This window comes from Mesoplodon bidens (genome assembly GCF_964165515.1).
Source record: "Mesoplodon bidens genome assembly, chromosome: 10".
In the NCBI taxonomy this organism is placed as follows: Eukaryota; Metazoa; Chordata; class Mammalia; order Artiodactyla; family Ziphiidae; genus Mesoplodon; species Mesoplodon bidens.
Genome location: NC_138172.1, coordinates 37,826,945 through 37,848,278, shown reverse-complemented (window position 1 = coordinate 37,848,278; position 21,334 = coordinate 37,826,945). Strand labels below are relative to the sequence as shown.

General features: G+C 38.3%; 1 protein-coding gene across 5 annotated transcripts in view; it reads left to right on the top strand.

Moving 5' to 3' along the window:
- DOCK3 (dedicator of cytokinesis 3) overlaps nt 1-21,334 on the top strand; it is a 404,205-nt gene that overhangs the window by 112,019 nt on the left and 270,852 nt on the right. For 4 of the 5 annotated variants that reach the window (XM_081246551.1, XM_081246550.1, XM_081246549.1 and 1 more), the window contains exon 5: nt 13,994-14,090. The exons of the other annotated variant lie outside the window; for it this stretch is intronic. In XM_081246551.1, coding sequence (XP_081102677.1) covers nt 13,994-14,090 — 97 coding nt within the window. The remainder of the gene's footprint in view (nt 1-13,993; nt 14,091-21,334) is intronic. 5 annotated transcript variants of the gene reach the window in all.

The window sequence follows — 21,334 nt, the reverse complement described above, 5'->3', positions numbered from 1 at the left end:
AGCCAATACCAAAAGTGCCTTTTTTTTTGTTTGCCCAGTGGCAGGAAGAACCTAAACCTGAAATGGCTTCATGGTAATCTCGGATTCATTGTAATTGAATAATGTTCTCATCTGGTATATTCATGCTTCATTGGATGCTGTATTAGCAGAGTCTGAGTCCTCAGAGATGGGAAGTTAAAATTTTACAAGTGAGTCATTATGTTTGAGAGTGAGAAGTGCCCCTTCCATCTCTATCTCTTCTTTTTCGAACCATGTATTCTGCCTGTGGAAGAAACATAACTATATTGCTTGCTGGTTCAGAGCAGTTATCACAATATGTGGAGAGTGCCTTTAAAAAGGTGGCATAACAAAGCCTCTTATAGTTCTCTCTGTTGCATTATACAGTCCAGTGCTCTGGGTGATGAAGTAATTAGTAATATCAGTAAATCCTGTGAGTATCAATTCCTTATTCTTCTTCTTTTACTTTAAAGTGAGTTCCTTCCTCATATTGTAGTTTTAAACATATTAATGTGATGGAAAATCAAGTATTCAGTAGTCTATGGAAGGTCCATTGCCAGAAGTAAAGCAGGCATGGAAAGAAAATTCAAATCCCATCCCTTTCATGATCAGTGGAGTCCACTGTAATGAACTTGCCTATCGATGTTGGCTAATTAATCCACTTGGTGTATGGTACCATATCAGAGACTCAGTGCTACTCAGTTCTTCTTTTTTTAATTTAATTTATTTATTTAGGCTGTGCTGGATCTTTTAATTGCGGTATGCAGGATCCTTAGTTGCAGCATGCAGAATCTTTAGTTGTGGTATGCGAACTCTTAGTTGCAGCATGCCTGTGGGATCTAGTTCCCTGACCAGGGATTGAACCTGGGCGCCCCCTGCATTGGGAGCATGGAGTCTTATCCACTGGACCCCAAGGGAAGTCCCTACTGGCCAGTTCTGATTCAACAGTTATGGTACTGTTACTGAACCAAACTTTGGTCTCCTTGCCCACATGCAGTTAAGCCAGTCTGCTAACTCTGGGTTGTGATGAAGGGAAGTGCAGCGTTTATTGCAGGGCGCCAAGCAAGGAGTCCAGGTAGCAAGTGCTGAAAAGTCCTGAACTCTCTGAAGGCTTTCAGGGAAAGGTTTTTAAAGACAGGGTGAGGGAGGGGGGTTGTGGGGTGTGTGATCAGCTTGTGGATATTCTGCTGACTGGTTGGTGGTGAGATAGATAATCAGGAGTCAATATCATCAGCCTTTTGATTCCAACCGGTCTGGGGTCTACCTGCTTGCGAGCCGTATACAGTTAACTTCTTCCACCTGATGGAGGTTTCAGTATCTGAAACAAAGGACATAGCTCATAATATTATCTATAGTATTTGAGGAGGAACTAAAGGTCCTTGACTTTGTTTAATGGCTAAATTATTATTAATTTGTCTTGCTCGACTGTTTTCCTTTATTTCTGTATTTTCTCACTTCTCTGATTAAATTTACTCTTTGGAACTTGGGGAAGGCCTAGGAGGCTAAAGTTTTTCTATAGACAAGAGGCACGTGGAGGACATTGCAGGCGATGGAGGGAGGCATTCTGTTCTGGGAAAGCCTCATAGGGTCCTGCTCAGTAACAGTACCAGATCAGCCTTGATGAGTGAAAGTCCGTGGAGCGGAGCTCGTGAATAACTCCTATCTTTTACACCACATTCACCTTGGGATGGCTAGGAAAGGAAACTGATTGATTTCATGGAACACTGGGGATAGTTGGTATAGGGCATAACGAAAACTGGCTTGCTCTGCAAGACAGCTCATTTGGGTGAGCCAATCTAAAAGTCTTCAAGCAAGGCAAGAACACCCTCATCACAGCAGAGAAGGAGGGCCTTTTTCTGCTGCAAAGGGAGGTTTAGTAGCAGCGAAACTTAGGGTCTTCTGTGTTATCCAGTGTCTCTATCTCTACCATTTTTTCCAAGTCAGTAGACTGATTTTTATCTTAAAATATATAAAAGGCCATAAATTCAACTGACCTTGTAATTCAGCAATGATCAGGATCAAAAACTAGAGTATGGGTTTTGGCTATTTGAACCCTAAACATGAAAGAGAAGATTGCTCTGAACTCTTACACAGCATCAGTAAAGTGAGCATTCAGCTTTTTGCAGCCCTGGTTTCTTGACTAGAGATTATCCTTCCAATTAGATATTACAGAGTATCGAATTGTCTCATCTGTCCATTCTATGTCTGCTAGATTTATTTAACTCTTAGTTTAGAATACAGGTAAAGGGAGAAACAGTAGCTCAGCAGTACCCAGAAGGTCTCTTGCTTTTTGATCACGTAGGCCAAGTTATCCTTTTATACCTGTCTTTTTTTTTTTTTAAAAATTGCCTTTGACCTCATTGTTGGTCTGTTTTTCAAACTTCCTTCAAACTTAGCCTCAGACTTTCCTGCCAGGATGGAGCTGAGAAGATAGTGTTAGACTCTGCTTATAATTTTATGGATTTCTGTTGCATGTGTTCTGGGAACCTTGTTATTACCTTTACCACATATGGGTGGGGATCTGTGGCCTTAAAGTGGATAGATGAGAGAGGGAATAAGCAGGGAATCTATAATGGCATCCACTAAAGAAATATTGGGAGAGTTATTGAGAGCCTGCTGTCAAAGAACAGTGCAAAGGACGTGATCATCTCAAGGACTATGGGATAGAGTTGTGCTTTGTACAGTATTAGACAACTTAGAGAAAGACAAGCTTATGTCCTAAATTGTCACAGCTTGACATGGAATGAAAAGCAGGGACTTTCTATGATTACGCTTTCCTACCTGTGTTACTGCAATGCCTTCTAACTGCTCTCCCCACTTCTATCCATGCCCACCTACAGTTTATTCTCAATATAGCTGCCAGAGTGGTTTTTTAAAAATATAAGTTAGATCATGTTACTCCTGTGCTTAAGACCTTCCAGTGGTTCGCATGTCACTCAAAGCAAAAGCCTAAGCTCTTACAAAGGCTTACAAGGTTTTATGATGTGGCTTCTTGTCACCCCATGACCTCTTCTGCTGTCCCTTTTTCTCAGTCACCTGCAGTTACACTGGCTTCCTTGCTTTTATTCAAACATACCAGGTACGTTCCTGCCTTAAAGTTTTCGCTCAGGATGTTTCCTGTGCTTGAATACTGTGCCTGGTTAACTTTGTTACTTTCTTTAGGTCTTCTCTCAAATCTTCTCAGTGAGATACACCCTGACTTCTGTTTTTAATTCTGCCTCTTCCCCTCCCCTCACCAACTCAAAACTGGATGCTCCCATAGGACATCTGCCTCTGGAAACTGAATGTACCTGCCAAGACATTGGTTTCTTTGTAATCTTTGCTGCTTTGGATAATAGGTTTTCTTTTTCTTTTTTTTCTTTTTGGCTGCTTTGGGTCTTCGTTGCTCCACCCAGGCTTTCTCTAGTTGTGTCAAGCAGGGGCTACTCTTCGTTGCAGTGTGTGGGCTTCTCATTGCGGTGGCTTCTCTTGTTGTGGAACACGGGCTCTAGGCACATGGGCTTCAGTAGTTATGGCGTGCGGGCTTCAGTAGTTGTGGCTCGCAGGCTCTGGAGCGCAGGCTCAGTAGTAGTGGCATTTGGACTTAGTTGCTCTGCGGCATGTGAGATCTTCCTAGACCAGGGATTGAACCCGTGTCCCCTGCATTGACAGGCAGATTCTTAACCACTGTACCACCAGGGAAGTCCCTGGTTTTCTTTTCTAAGTCTGGGGTGAATGGACCCCAGGTCATGAGCCTGTACTGTAGTCATAAGGAGGCTGAGAAGTCAAGTATCCATCATTTTCCAGTTGTATAATAGAAGACAGCTCTGTCTCAATGTTAGGGTTTTTCTCAAACATAGAAGAGGAGTTACAATGCAGGACAGCTAAGGAAAAGAAAATCACAATTTTCTCTAACACTGCCACTCTCTTCTTCTGGGATTTCTCTTGGGATTAGGTTGGAGTTCTTCCACCTCATCCCCATATCTCTTAAGTACTCTTTTATACATCTTGCTAGATTTTCTTTTGAGTTCTGTCTGGCATGTGTCCTTTGTGTTGAGGTTTTTCTTCCCACTGCTAGTATTTTTTGTCATTTAAATGAGTAACATAAAATTTAGCATTTTAAACATTTTTAAGTGTACAGGTCAGTGGCACTAAGTACATTCACAGTGTTGTGCAACCTTCATCAGTATTCAACTCCAGAACTTTTTCCTCATCCCAAACAGAAACTCTGTACACCTTAAGCAGTAACTCTTCATTCCCCCTTTCTCCCAGTCCCTGGTAACCTCTGTTCTACTGTCTGTCTGTATATAAGTGGAATCATTCAATATTTGTCCTTTTGTGTCTATCTTATTTCACTTAGCATAGTGTTTTCAAAGCTCATACATGTTGTAACATGTATCGAATTTTCATTCCTTTGAAAGATTGAATAATATTCCATTATATATTTTATATATATATATCACATTTCATTATTCCATTCAGCCATAGATGGACATTTTGACAATATTTTTCATTTGCAAAATTCCTAGTTATTTTGCATATCCATTGGCTCTTATTTTATTTATGTTTGCTTTTTATTTCATACTTTTTTTAAAAATGGAAGTTACTTATTTCTCTAAGCATTGTAAATATTTAAAAATGTTTATCAGACTTATAAAATCCTGAGAACCATTTTCATTTTACTTTTAAGACTTTGGACATCTTAGAATTTTGGTTTTCAGAAGTGGGAGATTTTGTTTTCCCCTTCCTTTTCTCCCCCTGAGTACATCTGTCTAGTACTTGTGTAGTTACCTCTACCTGCTTCCAAGGCCCCAGTGTAGAACCAAGTCCTACAATAGCATTTTAGATCTCCTTCCTCACAGTGACGTTGGACTTTTGGCAGATCCTGACCTTTGGCTGAGGGAAGGAGGGGACTGCTTCAGTCTCCAATCTATTTAGCCCTAGAGGTTTCTAAAAGCCGTGGTTTTAAGTGAGGTTCAGTAGCAGTTTTTGCTGTGCTTCATGTTGGCCTTCTTTCCGGGAGCTTCAAGTAGTGAATCAGGCCTTCATCCTCTTCTCACTTGGAGCACTTTTCATCCCTGTTCTCCCTCTACATCTAAGTTCCTAGATGTCACTAGTAGCTTTTGACTCCAGAGCCTAGAAGTGCTGTGATTTCACCCTAGTTCACTGCTCTGTTTTTTTCTGTTCTGTTGCTGCTCTACTGAGGTGTTAAGTTTATTTTGGAGTTCAGAAATATATTTGGTTTTCTATTTCGTATTTTCTCCGCTGGGTATTGGGAGGTTAGGAAGTACGTTGAAGCATGAACTTATAGAGCTATTTGGACAAGAAGTCTTTGTGAAATATATTTTTAAAGTACAATATGAAATCTAACTCATTTTGACATTGTTTATTTAAGATATGCTTTGGCAATTTGTAAGTAATGAAAATTAAAAGATTAAGTAAGAGTGAACAATAGCTGCCATTTATTAAATATCCTGTATACTGGGCTTTGTAATTGACATTTTACACCCATTACATCACACTTGGGAATTCCAGATTAGAAGATGGGATTATCCGTTTACTTCACATGAGGTGGGCAAGGCTTTGAGAGTTAAATACCTATGCCAACACATGGCAAGGAAGTAGGGAAAGTAGGAATTGAGGCCAAGTTATCTTACCCTAATCATCATGCTCTCAGCTACATTTCTGTGCAATATACATTGAATTAAAGGATCGTCTCTTCTCAGTACCAAATTTCATTTCTAAAAAACTCTTGTTTTTTTTCAAGGTAACAGTAGTGTTTTTTTTTTTTAAATTGCACACATGTCTATAAACCTAATAAATAGGTTTTCTATATATTTTTTTATACAGCAGGTTCTTATTAGTCATCAGTTTTATACACATCAGTGTATACATATCAATCCCAATCGCCCAATTCATCACCACCCCCCGCCCCCCTGCGGCTTTCCCCCCTTGGTGTCCATACGTTTGTTCTCTACATCTGTGTCTCAATTTCTGCCCTGCAAACTGGTTCATCTGTACCATTTTTCTAGGATCCACATATATGCGTTAATATATGATATTTGTTTTTCTCTTTTTGACTTACTTCACTCTGTATGACAGTCTCTAGATCCATCCACGTCTCAACAAATGACCCAATTTTGTTCTTTTTATGGCTGAGTAATATCCCATTATATATATGTACCACATCTTCTTTATCCATTCGTCTGTTGATGGGCATTTAGGTTGCTCCCATGACCTGGCTATTGTAAATAGTGCTGCAATGAACATTGGGGTGCATGTATCTTTTTGAATTGTGGTTTTCTCTGGGTATATACCCGGTAGTGGGATGGCTGGATCATATGGTAATTCTATTTTTAGTTTTTTAAGGAACCTCCATACCGTTCTCCATAGTGGCTGTATCAGTTTACATTCCCACCAACAGTGGAAGAGAGTTCCCTTTTCTCCACACCCTCTCCAGCATTTGTTGTTTGTAGATTTTCTGATGAAGCCCATTCTAACTGGTGTGAGGTGATACCTCATTGTAGTTTTGATTTGCATTTCTCTAATAATTAGTGATGTTGAGCAGCTTTTCATGTGCTTCTTGGCCATCTGTATGTCTTCTTTGGAGAAATGTCTGTTTAGGTCTTCTGCCTATTTTTGGATTGGGTTGTTTGTTTTTTTAATATTGAGCTGCATGAGCTGTTTATATACTTTGGAGATTAATCCTTTGTCCGTTGATTCGTTTGCAAATATTTTCTCCCATTCTGAGGGTTGTCTTTTCATCTTGTTTATGGTTTCCTTTGCTGTGCAAAAGCTTTTAAGTTTCACTAGGTCCCATTTGCTTATTTTTGTTTTTATTTCTATTACTCTAGGAGGTGGATCAAAAAAGATCTTGCTGTGATTTATGTCAAAGAGTGTTCTGCCTATGTTTTTCACTAAGAGTTTTATAGTGTCCGTCTTACATTTAGGTCTCTAATCCATTTTGAGTTTATTTTTGTGTATGGTGTTAGGGAGTGTTCTATTTTCATGCTTTTACATGTAGCTGTCCAGTTTTCCCAGCACCACTTATTGAAGAGACTGTCTTTTCTCCATTGTATATCCTTGCCTCCTTTGTCATAGATTAGTTGACCATATGTGCGTGGGTTTACCTCTGGGCTTTCTGTCTTGTTCCATTGATCTCTGTTTTTGTGCCAGTACCATATTGTCTTGATTACTGTAGCTTTGTAGTATAGTCTGAAGTCAGGGAGTCTGATTCCTCCAGCTCCGTTTTTTTCCCTCAAGGCTACTTTGGCTATTCGGGGTCTTTTGTGTCTCCATACAAATTTTAAGATTTTTTGTTCTAGTTCTGTAAAAAATGCCATTGGTAATTTGATAGGGATTGCATTGAATCTGTAGATTGCTTTGGGTAGTATAGTCATTTTCACAATATTGATTCTTCTAATCCAAGAACATGGTATATCTCTCCATCTGTTGGTATCATCTTTATTTCTTTCATCAGTGTCTTATAGTCTTCTGCATACAGGTCTTTTGTCTCCCTAGGTAGGTTTATTCCTAAGTATTTTATTCTTTTTGTTGCAGTGGTAAATGGGAGTGTTTCCTTAATTTCTCTTTCAGATTTTTCATCATTAGTGTATAGGAATGCAAGAGAGTTCTTTGAATTAATTTTGTATCCTGCAACTTTACCAGATTCATTGATTAGATCTAGTAGTTTTCTGGTGGCATCTTTAGGACTGTCTATGTATAGTATCATGTCATCTGCAAACAGTGACAGTTTTACTTCTTCTTTTCCAATTTGTATTCCTTTCTCTTCTCTGATTGCCGAGGCTAGGACTTCCAAAACTATGTTGAATAATAGCGGTGAGAGTGGACATCCTTGCCTTGTTCCTTATCTTAGAGGAAATGCTTTCAGTTTTTCACCATTGAGAATGATGTTTGCTGTGGGTTTGTCATATATGGCCTTTATTATGTTGAGGTAGGTTCCCTCTATGCCCACTTTCTGGAGAGTTTGTATCATAAATGGGTGTTGAATTTTGTCAAAAGCTTTTTCTGCATCTATTGAGATGATCATATGGTTTTTATTCTTCAATTTGTTAATATGGTGTATCACATTGATTGATTTGCATATATTGAAGAATCCTTGCATCCCTGGGATAAATCCCACTTGATCATGGGGTATGATCCTTTTAATGTGTTGTTGGCTTCTATTTGCTAGTATTTTGTTGAGGAGTTTTACATCTATATTCATCAGTGATATTGGTCTGTAATTTTCTTTTTTTGTAGTATCTTTGTCTGGTTTTGGTATCAGGGTGATGGTGGCCTCTTAGAATGAGTTTGGGAGTGTTCCTTCCTCCGCAATTTTTTGGAAGAGTTTGAGAAGGATGGGTGTTAGCTATTCTCTAAATGTTTGATAGAATTCACCTGTGAAGCCATCTGGTCCTGGACTTTTGTTTGTTGGAAGATTTTTAATCACAGTTTCAATTTCATTACTTGTGATTGGCCTGTTCATATTTTCTGTGTCTTCCTGGTTCAATCTTGGAAGATTATACCTTTCTAAGAATTTGTCCATTTCTTCCAGGTTGTCCATTTTATTGGCATACAGTTGCTTGTAGTAGTCTCTTAGGATGCTTTGTATTTCTGTGGTGTCTGTTGTAACTTCTCCTTTTTCATTTCCAATTTTATTGATTTGAGTCCTCTCCCTCTTTTTCTTGATGAGTCTTGCTAATGGTTTATCAATGTTGTTTATCTTCTCAAAGAACCAGTTTTTAGTTTTATTGATCTTTGCTATTGTTTTCTTTGTTTCTATTTCATTTATTTCTGCTCTGATCTTTATGATTTCTTTCCTTCTGCTAAGTTTGGGTTTTGTTTGTTCTTCCTTCTCTAGTTCCTCTAGGTGTAAGGTTAGATTATTTATTTGAGATTTTTCTTGTTTCTTTTTAAAAAATTTATTAATTAATTTATTTTTATTTTTGGCTCTGTTGGGTCTTTCTTTGTGAGGGCTTTCTCTAGTTGCGGCAAGCAGGGGCCACTCTTCATCGTGGTGCGTGGGCCTCTCACTATCGCAGCCTCCTCTGTTCCAGAGCACAGGCTCCAGATGCGCAGGCTCAGTAGTTGTGGCTTACGGGCCTAGTTGCTCTGCAGTGTGTGGGATTTTCCCAGACCAGGGCTCGAACCCGTGTGCCCCGCATTGGCAGGCAGATTCTCAACCACTGCGCCACCAGGGAAACCCTTTTATTGTTTCTTTTGAGGTAGGCTTGTATAGCTATAAACTTCCCTCTTAGAACTGCTTTTGCTGCACCCATAGGTTTTGGATTGTCGTGTTTTCATTGTCATCTGTCTCTAGGTATTTTTTGATGTCCTCTTTGATTTCTTCAGTGATCTCTTGGTTATTTAGTAACATAGTGTTTAGCCTCCATGTGTTTGTGATTTTACGTTTTTTCCCCTGTAGTTCATTTCTTTTTTTTTTTTTTTGCGGTACGCAGGCCTCTCACTGTTGTGGCCTCTCCCGCTGCGGAGCATAGGCTCCGGATGCACAGGCTCAGCAGCCATGGCTCATGGGCCCAGCCGCTCTGCGGCATGTGGGATCCTCCCAGACCGGGGCACGAACCCGTGTCCCCTGCATCGGCAGATGGACTCTCAACCACTGTGCCACAAGGGAAGCCCCCTGTAGTTCATTTCTAATCTCATAACGTTGTGGTCAGAAAAGATGCTTGATATGATTTCAGTGTTTTTAAATTTACTGAGGCTTGATTTGTGACCCAAGATGTGATCTGTCCTGGAGAATGTTCTGTGCGCTCTTGAGAAAAAAGTGTAATCTGCTGTTTTTGGATGGAATGTCCTATAAATATCAATTAAATATATCTGGTCTATTGTGTCATTTAAAGCTCCTGTTTCCTTATTTAATTTCATTTTGGATGATCTGTCCATTGGTGTAAGTGAGGTGTTAAAGTCCCCCACTATTATTGTGTTACTGTCCATTTTCTCTTTTATAGCTGTTAGCAGTTGCCTTATGTATTGAGGTGCTCCTGTGTTGGCTGCATATATATTTATAATTGTTATATCTTCTTCTTGGATTGATCCCTTGATCATTATGTAGTGTCCTTCCTTGTCTCTTGTAACATTCTTTATTTTAAAGTCTACTTTATCTGATATGAGTATTGCTACTCCAGCTTTCTTTTGATTTCCATTTGTATGGAATATCTTTTTCCATCCCCTCACTTTCAGTCTGTATGTGTCCCTAGATCTGAAGTGGTTCTCCGGTAGACAGCATATATATAGGTCTTGTTTTTGTTTCCATTCAGCAAGCCTGTGTCTTTTGGTTGGAGCATTTAATCCATTCACGTTTACGGTAATTATCAGTATGTATGTTCCTGTGACCATTTTGTTAATTGTTTTGGGTTTGTTTTTGTAGGTCCTTTTCTTCTCTTGTGTTTCCTACTTAGAGAAGTTCCTTTAGTATTTATTGTAGAGCTGGTTTGGTGGTGCTGAATTCTCTTAGCTTTTGCTCTTCTGTAAAGCTTTTGATTTCTCCATCGAATCTTAATGAGATCCTTGCAGGGTAGAGTAATCTTGGTTGTAGGTTCTTCCCTTTCATCACTTTAAGTATATCATGCCACTTCCTTCTGGCTTGTAGAGTTTCTGCTGAGAAATCAGCTGTTAACCTTATGGGAGTTCCCTTGTATGTTATTTGTCATTTTTCCCTTATTGCTTTTAATAATTTTTCTTTGTCTTTAATTTTTGCCAATTTGATTAATATGTGTCTTGGAGTGTTTCTCCTTGGGTTTATCCTGTGTGGGACTCACTGCACTTCCTGGACTTGGGTGGCTATTTCCTTTCCCATGTTAGGGAAGTTTTTGACTATAATCTCTTCATATATTTTCTCGGGTCCTTTCTCTCTCTCTTCTCCTTCTGGGACCCCTATAATGCGAATGTTGTTGTGTTTAATGTTGTCCCAGAGGTCTCTTAGGCTGTCTTCATTTCCTTTCATTCTTTTTTTCTTTATTCTGTTGTGCAGCAGTGAATTCCACCATTCTGTCTTCCAGGTCACTTATCCATTCTTCTGCCTCAGTTATTCTGCTATTGATTCCTTCTAGTGTAGTTTTCATTTCAGTTATTGTATTTTTCGTCTCTGTTTGTTTTTTCCTTAATTCTTCTAGGTCTTTGTTAAATACTTCTCGCGTCTTCTCGATCTTTGCCTCCATCGTTTTTCCGAGGTCCTGGATCATCTTCACTATCATTATTCTGAATTCTTTTTCTGGACGGTTGCCTATCTCCACTTCATTTAGTTGTTTTCTGGGGTTTTATCTTGTTCCTTCCTCTGGTACATAGCCCTCTGCCTTTTCATCTTGTCTATGTTTCTGTGAATGTGGTTTTTGTTCCACAGGCTGCTGGATCGTAATTCTTCTTGCTTCTGCTGTCTGCCCTCTGGTGGATGAGGCTATCTAAGAGGCTTGTGCAAGCTTCCTAATGGGAGGGACTGGTGGTGGGTAGAGCTGGGTGTTGCTCCGGTGGGCAGAGCTCAGTAAAACTTTAATCCGCTTGACTGCTGATGGGTCGGGCTGGATTCCCTCCCTGTTGGCTGTTTGGCCTGAGGCAACCCAACAGTGGAGCCTACCTGGGCTCTTTTGTGGGGCTAATGGCAGACTCTGGGAGGGCTCACACCAAGGAGTACTTCCCAGAACTTCTGCTGCCAGTTATCTTGTCCCCCCAGTGAGCCACAGACACCCCCCGCCTCTGCAGGAGACCCTCCAACACTAGCAGGTAGGTGTGGTTCAGTCTCCCGTGGATTCACTGCTCCTTCCCCTGGGTGTCGATGCGCACACTACTTTGTGTGTGCGCCCTCCAAGAGTGGAGTCTCTGTTTCCCCCAGTCCTGTTGAAGTCCTACAATCAAATCCCACTAGCCTTCAAAGTCTGATTCTCTAGGAATTCCTCCTCCTTTTGCCGGACCCCCAGGTTGGGAAGCCTGACGTGGGGCTCAGAACCTTCACTCCAGTGGGTGGACTTCTGTGGTATAAGTGTTCTCCAGTCTGTGAGTCACCCACCCAGCAGTTATGGGATTTGATTTTGCTGTGATTGAGCCCCTCCTACCATCTCATTGTGGCTTCTCCTTTGTCTTTGGATGTGGGGTATCTTTTTTTGGTGAGTTCCAGTGTCTTCCTGTCAATGATTGCCCAGCAGCTAATTGTGATTCTGGTGTTCTCACAAGAGGGAGTGAGAGCACATCCTTCTACTCCACCATCTTGGTTCAGGCCTCTAACAAACTCTTTACTCTGCATGAATCCAGAATTTCTTTGGAAATTTGCTTATTAATTCACTTTATTTGGTTATTTTTCTTAGTGTTCTGACTACATTCTACTTGGTCTGTGGAACAGTGTATTTATAAATAACACTGTATCTGAATTTTAAGAATTTTCATGATACTGATTATATATTATAGACTAAGAAAAATACGTCAGTATTAGTATAGACTTGGGTTAGTATAAATTGAGGTTGAGGTAAGTCCAAAGTTTTAGAACTTTAAAATAGGAACAATGTAATTTTCCCATAGATCTCAATGATTAAAGTAGCTGGAGACCCAGTAGATGAAACTTTCAAGAAGTTTTATTCCAGTTTATCCTATACAGCATTTCTGCATTAATGTTACTAAAACACAACACTCTTACAGCATCTCCCATGTCTGTCTATTTCCATAGTGTCAAGTTTAAATCTCAGCCTTGCACTGAAAATTCACCTTATAAATTTGATGAATATGGATAGTGCTCTGGTATCATTCCAAGATGATTTTTTTTATCTTCTGGAATAAATCACACAAAATAAAAAAGAAAGCCGAATAGTATAATCAAGTACCATATATTCATTGATGCTCCATATTAATACACTGTCACCTTTGAACACAGTGGTGGTTTGTCAGCTGTGTAGAGAAATGATACTTAATGCTAATTTGTGAAATGAATTTTCCCTTGTTACTTCCAAGTGGATGATGTTCTCTTTGGCTAACAAATTGTAGTATAGGTTCCATCCACCTCAGTATATCAGTATATAATATCTTTGGTCCCAGAAAATATTTCATTCACTCTCAAAAGTGGCATAGACATTATAAAAATATTATCAAATCATGCCCTTACTTTGAACAACCTTTCAGTATCGTCTCATTCATTCTTAATGCCCCGTGGTGACCTAAATGGGAAGGAAATCCAAAAAGAGGGGATATATGTATATGTATAGGTGATTCACTTTGCTGTACAGTGGAAACTAACACGACTTTGTAAAGCAACTATGCTCCAATAAAAATTAATTTAAAAAAAAGGTCTGGTATCTTTAGTATCGTTTGGAAAGGCCCTGTGAGAGCTGGCCTCAGTCATACCAGTCTTCTTTAAGTTCTTAGATATGTGAAATTCTTTACCATCTCGGTGACTTCTTGTATACTGTTTCCTCTGCAGGTGACACCACACCTCTCCCTCACAGCAAACTTTTCTGTCGTGACCTTTTTGCATCTTTTGGGCATTGTCATTTCTTCAGAGAAGACTTCACTGATCTTCTCTTCTTTAGTCGTGTCTCCCAGCTAAAATCTCTGATAGTACAATTTGGTTTCTTTCTTAGATTCATCGTTCTCATATCTGTTGTGATTATTTGTCTAATTCCCTATCCACAATAAGAGCTCTCTGAAGATAGGGACCCTGTCCATTTTTGTTCACTGATAAATCCTTGGCAGTTAGCACAGGGACTAGCACCATAATGGATGTTGCTTACAAGGTAGTTGGAGAGAAACCTAGTACCTTTCTGTTTCCAGGATCAGAGTTCCTCTACCGGACCCAGAATTCCTCAGTGGACAAGTTGAGGAAACTTGTTTACATTAATTCAGTTCACTTATATTATTGCAATATATTACTGCTAAACAATCTGTATTCAATTAGATATACCTCTCTTTATATTTGCATGAATTTAAATTTGATTTACATGTGTTGAAAAGGTCAGTAGACAGTATTCTGGTATTTTATCAAAGATAATGGGACTGTTTGTTGTGGCTCTGGTTCTAGGCAGTATGAAACTGTGGTTCCACTTGAAGATTCTATTGTGACTGAAGTTACAGCAACTCTGCAAGAATGGGCCAGTCTGTGGAAACAACTCTATGTGGTAAGTAGTTTATAACTAGTTTACTAGATCATTAAAGTTAATTGTACCAAGTGAAAAAATTATTGTACTTGTGCCAGTTGCAAATTTATAGATTTCTGAATATTCAGTTTTTCAAATGTATGTTCCTAATATTAACTGAAACGTAGTAGACTGGAGTTTTGTCCAACCTGAAGAGAACACATTATTCATATACCTGCAGTTCTCTCCATCCTATTCCAGTCAATAGAATGTAAGTTCCATAACACCAAGGATTTTAGCTGTCTTATTCATTGCTGTATCCCCAGAAACTTTCACAAAACAGGTCTTTATTAAATGAATGAACAAACTTCAGAGTTACTTTCTGAACCTAATGGTGGGTAAAGGCCAAGAAGCTGTATCAACACTTTCTTACAGCTAATAAGCTTAAAGGATATGTCATATGTGATAACTTTTCGCCAAGCCAACAATTACTAGGATAATAAAACCTCAGTTCATATCCTCTGGAAACTTAGAGAGTAGAGGGTGATAGGACACAAAAAATATAGACTGAAAATAAGTGACAGGGTTTGGGTTCTGAACAAGATGGAGTAAACACATTCTATTTTTCTCCTACTAATCACAAAAATCCTGGACAAAACTCATGAAATACCCTACCAGAAAACTCTGAAAGTTAGGGAAAAGAAGGTGGACTGACTAAGGACCTTGAGACTCAAGGATTGAGTGAGTTCCCTGATTGTCTATTTTTCTTGCCTCCCATATATCTTGGCCTGGGTTGTAGACAAGACTACAACCTGGAAATGCTAATGAGTGCAGACAAAAAAATAGCGCCAAGGAAAGCCTGTTCTCTGTAGCCAAAGGATGGCCCAGCAAGATAGAAACATCCTAACCTATTCCATCCGTTCTCTAGGAGAACATCACAATAAAATCTATACCCCCTCACACTCAAACAGGCATTACAGCAGCAGTATCCATGACCAGAGCTTTGTCTCACACACACCCTTCCCCCACCTGCAGTAACAAGGAGATGTCCCCCTCCAGTGGAGCCTGTGGGTCAAACTCTGACTTCTCCTCTTCCCTGCTCAGTAATGAGGCAGTCCCCTTCCTCAGCAGAGCCTGTGGGTGAGACCCTGGCTTTCACAACTACACAGCGTTAACAAGATGGTGCCCTTACCCTGCGGAGTTCTGAGGCAGAACTCGACTTTCTTCCATGCTCTGAAGTAAGGAAGAAGCATTCCTCCACAGAGGAGCCTGTGGTTGGAGCTTTTGATTTTCACTCCCCTTGCAGTAATAAGGTGGTACCCTCCCCAACTGAGCCTGTGGGTAGTACTTTGACTTTCACAACTCTCCACTCCCCTGAATATTATTTTCTATGCCTGCCCTGCTGAAAAGAGGCAGTGCTTCTCCCCACTCAAGGCCATGCTGAGGATAATGGGGAGTGGAGTTCTGTCATATAGGTAACATGTAAGTAGAGAAAACCAAGGAGTACTGGAGAGACTTTATAAACTAAATTGACATTTGAATCACAGTTCACAAAAGTGAGCCTGTGATCACATTCGGAATCTAAACAGGTTGACCATTCACTAAAATAAAAGATTTAAGTAGGAATTAGAGTGTGATAGTATAGTACTTAAAATGTCCAGCCTACAGCCCCAAATTACTTGTCATATGAAAAAGTCAGGAAAAACTCAACTCTAACAAGAAAAGGCAATCAGAGGCTAACTTTGAAATGACACAAATGTTGGAATCATCAACAAGGACTTTAAAGCAGCTTTTGTAAAACTGCTCCAGTGAGCAATTATGGATTCTCTTGAAACAAATGAAAACATAAGAAACTGCAGCAAATAAGTAGAAAATATAAAGAATCAAATGAAAAGCTTAGAACTGAAAAATACAATAACCAAAATTTAAAAATTACTGGTTAGGCTAAATAGCAGAATGGAAAGGACAGAGGAAAGAGTTAGTGAACTTCAGGATGGATCAGTAGAAATTATGTAGTCTGATAATGGAGAGAAATTGAAAAAGTGAACTTAGACTCAGAGACCTATGGGGCAATAACAAAAGGTATAACATTTGAGGCATCAGAGTACTAGACAGAGAGGACAGGATGTGCAATTTAAAAAATATTTGAATAAATATTGGCTTAAATCTTACCAAATTTGCAAAAGACATAATCCTGCAGATTCAAGAAGCTGAGTGAACTCCCAACACGATAAACCTAAAGAAATCCATACCCAGACCCATTATAGTTAAACTTTTGAAAATTAAAGCCAAAGAAAAAATCTTGAAAGGGAAACCAAACATTGCTATTAGGGAAAGGGCAATTTGAAATGACAACAGATTTCCTATCAGAAATTGTGGAAAACAGAGGAAGTGCTAAAAAAAAACAAACAAACCTGATGTCACCCCAGAATTGTGTATCCAGGAAAAATATACTTAAGGAATGAAAGAGAAATCAACACATTGTCAGATGAAGGAAAGCTAGGAAAATTTGTTGCCAGCAAATTGGTTGTAAAATAATGACTATGAAGGAAGTTCTTCAGACACAAAGGAAGAGATAATGAAAGGACAGTTGGGATATTAGAAATGGAGAAAGCAATGGAAGGGATAAATAAATCCTTTTCAGTTTAAATAATTGTCTGATGATACAAAGCAAAAATTATTACAGTTACGTGGTTCTCAATGTATATAGAGGTTATATTTAAGAAAACTGTATTGAAAGTGGGGAAGGAAAGGGACATAAATTGTGGCAAGGTATTTGTATTCCACTCAGGGTAGTAAAATGTTGATACTAGTAGGCTATAGTAAGTTACACACACACACACACACACACACACACACACACACACACACACACACACACACACACACACACACACTGTAATCTCTAGAGCAGTCATTAAAAATATCATATGGTAATTCAAAAAGAGTCATGTACCACAGTGTTCATTGCAGCACTATTTATAATAGCCAGGACATGGAAGCAACCTACGTGTCCATCGACAGATGAATGGATAAAGAAGTTGTGGCACATGTATACAGTGCAATATTACTCAGCCATAAAAAGAAATGAAATTGAGTTATTTGTAGTGAGGTGGATGGACCTAGAGTCTGTCATACAGAGTGAAGTAAGTCAGAAAGAGAAGAACAAATATCGTATGCTAGCACATATATGTGGAATAAAAAAAATGGTTCTGAAGAGCCTAAGGGCAGGACAGGAATAAAGACACAGACATAGAGAATGGACTGGAGGACACGGGGAGAGGGAAGGGTAAGCTGGGATGAAGTGAGAGAGTGACATTGACATATATACACTACCAAATGTAAAATAGATAGCTAGTGGGAAGCAGCCGCATAACACAGGAAGATCAGCTCGGTGCTTTGCAACCACCTAGAGGGGTGGGATAAGGAGGGAGGGTAATGCAAGAGGGAGGGGATATGGGGATATATGTATACATATAGCTGATTCCCTTCATTATACAGCAGAAACTAACACAACATTGTAAAGCAATTATACTCCAATAAAGATGTGAAAGAAAGTATTATATGGTGACATAATAAAAATATTGTAAATAAATCAAAATGGAGTACTAAAAATGTACAGGTAACCTATAGGAACATAAGAAAGGGGAAACAGGAAGGTAAAATGGAGGGAACAAACGAGTACTAAAATGGCAGACTTAAGTCCTAACATATGAATAATTAAAAGGTAGGAAATGGTAGAATTGATCAAAAAAGACTGAACTGTGTTTTGTCTATAAGAAACTCACTTCATATGCAATGACACAGGGAGGTTAGGAGATAGAAAAATACATACCGTGCAAACACTAATCAGAAGAAAATTGGAATGGCTATTGAAAAGAGATAGTAATATTAAGTATGAATTATCTCTTCCTTAAATAAATGTAAATAAAAATAAATAAACTTACTTTAGTAGAAAAAATTGATATCAGAATAAAGAAGACTACCAGGAAGAAAGGGACATTACAAAATAATAAAAAGATCAATTTATCAAAAAGACATAGCAGTCTTAAATATGCATGCACCAAAAAACAGAGCTGGGAAATAAATGAAGTAAAACCTTAAAGGACTGAGTGGAGAAAATAGTTGAAACTAGAGAAATAAGATATTATACTTGGGGATTTATAAGCCCTTCGCTTACTAAAGGATATAACTACTAAAAATTATCAAGGATAGGGAAGAACTGAACAGTGCCGTCAACCATCAGGATTGAATGGAAATTTTTAGAACATTCCACCCAGTGAAATCAGAATAAAGATTGTTTTCAAGCATACATGGGACATTCACCAAGAGTGACAATATCTTAGGTCATAGAGCAGCTGTTAACAAATTTGTAATAATTCGTGTCATACAAAGGGTATTCTGACCATAATGGAGACAATCTAGAAATCGATAACAGAAAGATTACAGAAAAATATTGAAGCACTTAGAAATTAAACAAGCCACTCCTAAATAATCCATGTAATCAAAGAGAAAGTCTCAAGAGAAATAAAAAGTATATTAAAACTGAATGTAAATGAAAATATAACGTATTAAAATCTGTGGGATGCAGCTAAAGCAATGCCGAGAGAGACGTTTATAGCATTAAGTGCATATAACAGAAAAACGTGTCAAATTCAGCTCCTACTTCATGAATTTAAGTTAGGCGGAGAAAGACAAAGATAAATATCATATGAATGTGTTCTCTCTTATATGTGAAACCTTAAAAAAAAGAAAAAAAAAAGAAGCACATAGGTATAGATAACAGAGACAGGTTGGTGGTTGCCAGAAGTGGGGAGTCAGAAAAATGGATGAAGGGGGTCAAAAGGTAACAACAGGGCTTCCCTGGTGGCACAGTGGTTGAGAGTCCGCCTGATGATGCAGGGGACATGGGTTCATGCCCCGGTCCGGGAAGATCCCATGTGCCAAGGAGCAGCTGGGCCCGTGAGCCATGGCCACTGAGTCTGCGCTTCCGGAGCCTGTGCTCCGCAATGGGAGAGGCCACAGCAGTAAGAGGCCCGCATACTGCAAAAAAAAAAAAAAAGGTAACAACAAAAAAAGAATCTAAACCTAAGCAAGCAGAATGAAGGAAAAAATAGCAGAAATTAATGAAATTAAAAATAGAAAAACAGTAGAGGAAAAACCAATCACACCAAAAGCCAGTTTTTGAAAATATCAATAAAATTGATAAACATTTAGCAAAAGGAGAGAAAATAGTAATTATCAATATATTCGGAGTAAAGAAAGAGATATCACTGTAGATACCACAGATATTAAATGGGTAATAAGAGAATACTATATACAACTTTGTACACATAAGTGACAGTTTAGAGGAATAGAACAAATCCTTGAAAACCACATATTACCAAAACTCACCCAAGATAAAATAGATAATGTGAATATCTGACAGCTATTAAAGTAATTGAATTTATAATGAAAATCGTTCTAAAAAAATGTTCAGGCACAGATGGTTCTAGTGGTGAATTCTACCAACAATCTAAAGAAGAAAAACAACCATATCATATCAATTGATTCAGAAAAAGCATTTGAGAAAATTCAACTTTCATGATAAAAACTCTTAGCAAACTAGGAATATAAGGGGACTTTCTCACCCTGATAAAGGGCATTTATTAAAATGTACAGAAAACATCATACTTAATGATAAAAGTCTTCTTTTGGGAATAAGGTAAGGATGTCTGCTCTCAACAAGCCAATTCAACTTAGTAGTAGAATACGTAACCAATGAAGTAAGGCAAGAAAAGGAAGGAAGACACATGCGGATTAGAATGAAAACATAAAGCTGTTCGTATTCGCAGACGATATGATTGGCTACCTAGCAAATCCCAAGGAATCCACAAACGCTAGAGTTTACAAAAGATAGTTCTGAAAATAAGTAAGTTTTCAGTTGCAGGATATCAGGTCAAAATACACACACAAACTCTCTCTCTCTCTCTCTCTCTCAATCATATTGCCACATATTGGCAGTGAACAATTGGAAACCAAATTTTAAAGCATATACCGTTTACAATTGCTGAAAAATGAAACATTTAGATATAAATCCAACAAAATATACAATTGCTGAAAAATGAAACATTTAGATATAAATCCAACAAAACATACAATTTCTATATGCTGAAAACCACAAAAATGCTAATGAACAAAAGCAAAGAAGACAATAAATAAAAGGACAGACATGACATGTTCATGGGTTGGAAGACTCAGATATTAAAAATGTCTGTTCTACCCAGATTGATCTGTATACTTAATTCTTGAAACAGTCCTAGCAGGGTATTTCGTAAATATAGAGAAGGCGATTCTAAAATTTATAAGGGAATACAAAAGAAGAATAAAGTTAGAGAAATCATGTTACCTAATTTTAAAGCTTACTATTGCTACAGTAATTAAGATGGAGTGGTATTGGCAGAGGGATAGACACAGATTATAGATTAAGGGAACAGGATAGAGAGGTCAGACATAGATTCAGTCAAGTAAGGGCAACTGATTTGTGGCAAAGGTGCAAAAGGAATTAAACAGAGGAAAGATGCTCCTGTCAACAAATGGTTAGGTGGAGTAGTTGGACATTCAGAGGCAAAAACAAAAAACAAAAAACTTGACTTAAACCTCATCCGTTATACATCATAGACCTAAATGTTAAACATAAAACTATAAAAATTTTAGGAGAACATATAGGAGAAAATCTTCATGACCTGCAATTAGGTGAAGAGTTCTTAAGCATGACACTAAAGGAATAACCCATAAAAGTAAAGGTTGATAAATTGGACTTCATCAAAATGAAAAATTTTGCTCTTGAGTGACCCTGTTAAAGGATGAAAAGATAAGTCATAGACTGGAAGAAGATATTTTCAAATCGCGTATCTGTCAAAAAACTTGTATGTAGAATATATAAAGAACTTTCTAAACTGAACAGTAATTCTAACAATAATTTCTAACCAGTTAGAAAATGGGCAGATGACTTGAATAGACAGTTCATCAAGGAGGATATATGGAGAGTCAATAAGAACATGAAAAGATTTTCCATATAATTAGCCATTAGGGTAATTGAAGTTAATGCATGTTTTCTCCCGTTCTGAGGGCTGTCTTTTTGTTTCGTTCATGGTTTCCTTTGCTGTGTAAAAACTTTTAAGTTTAATTAGATCCCATTTGTTTATTTTTGTTTTTATTTTCATTACTGTAGGAGGTGGATCAAAAAAGATCTTGCTGTGGGTTATGTCCAAGAGTGTTCTGCCTATATTTTCCTCTAAGAGTTT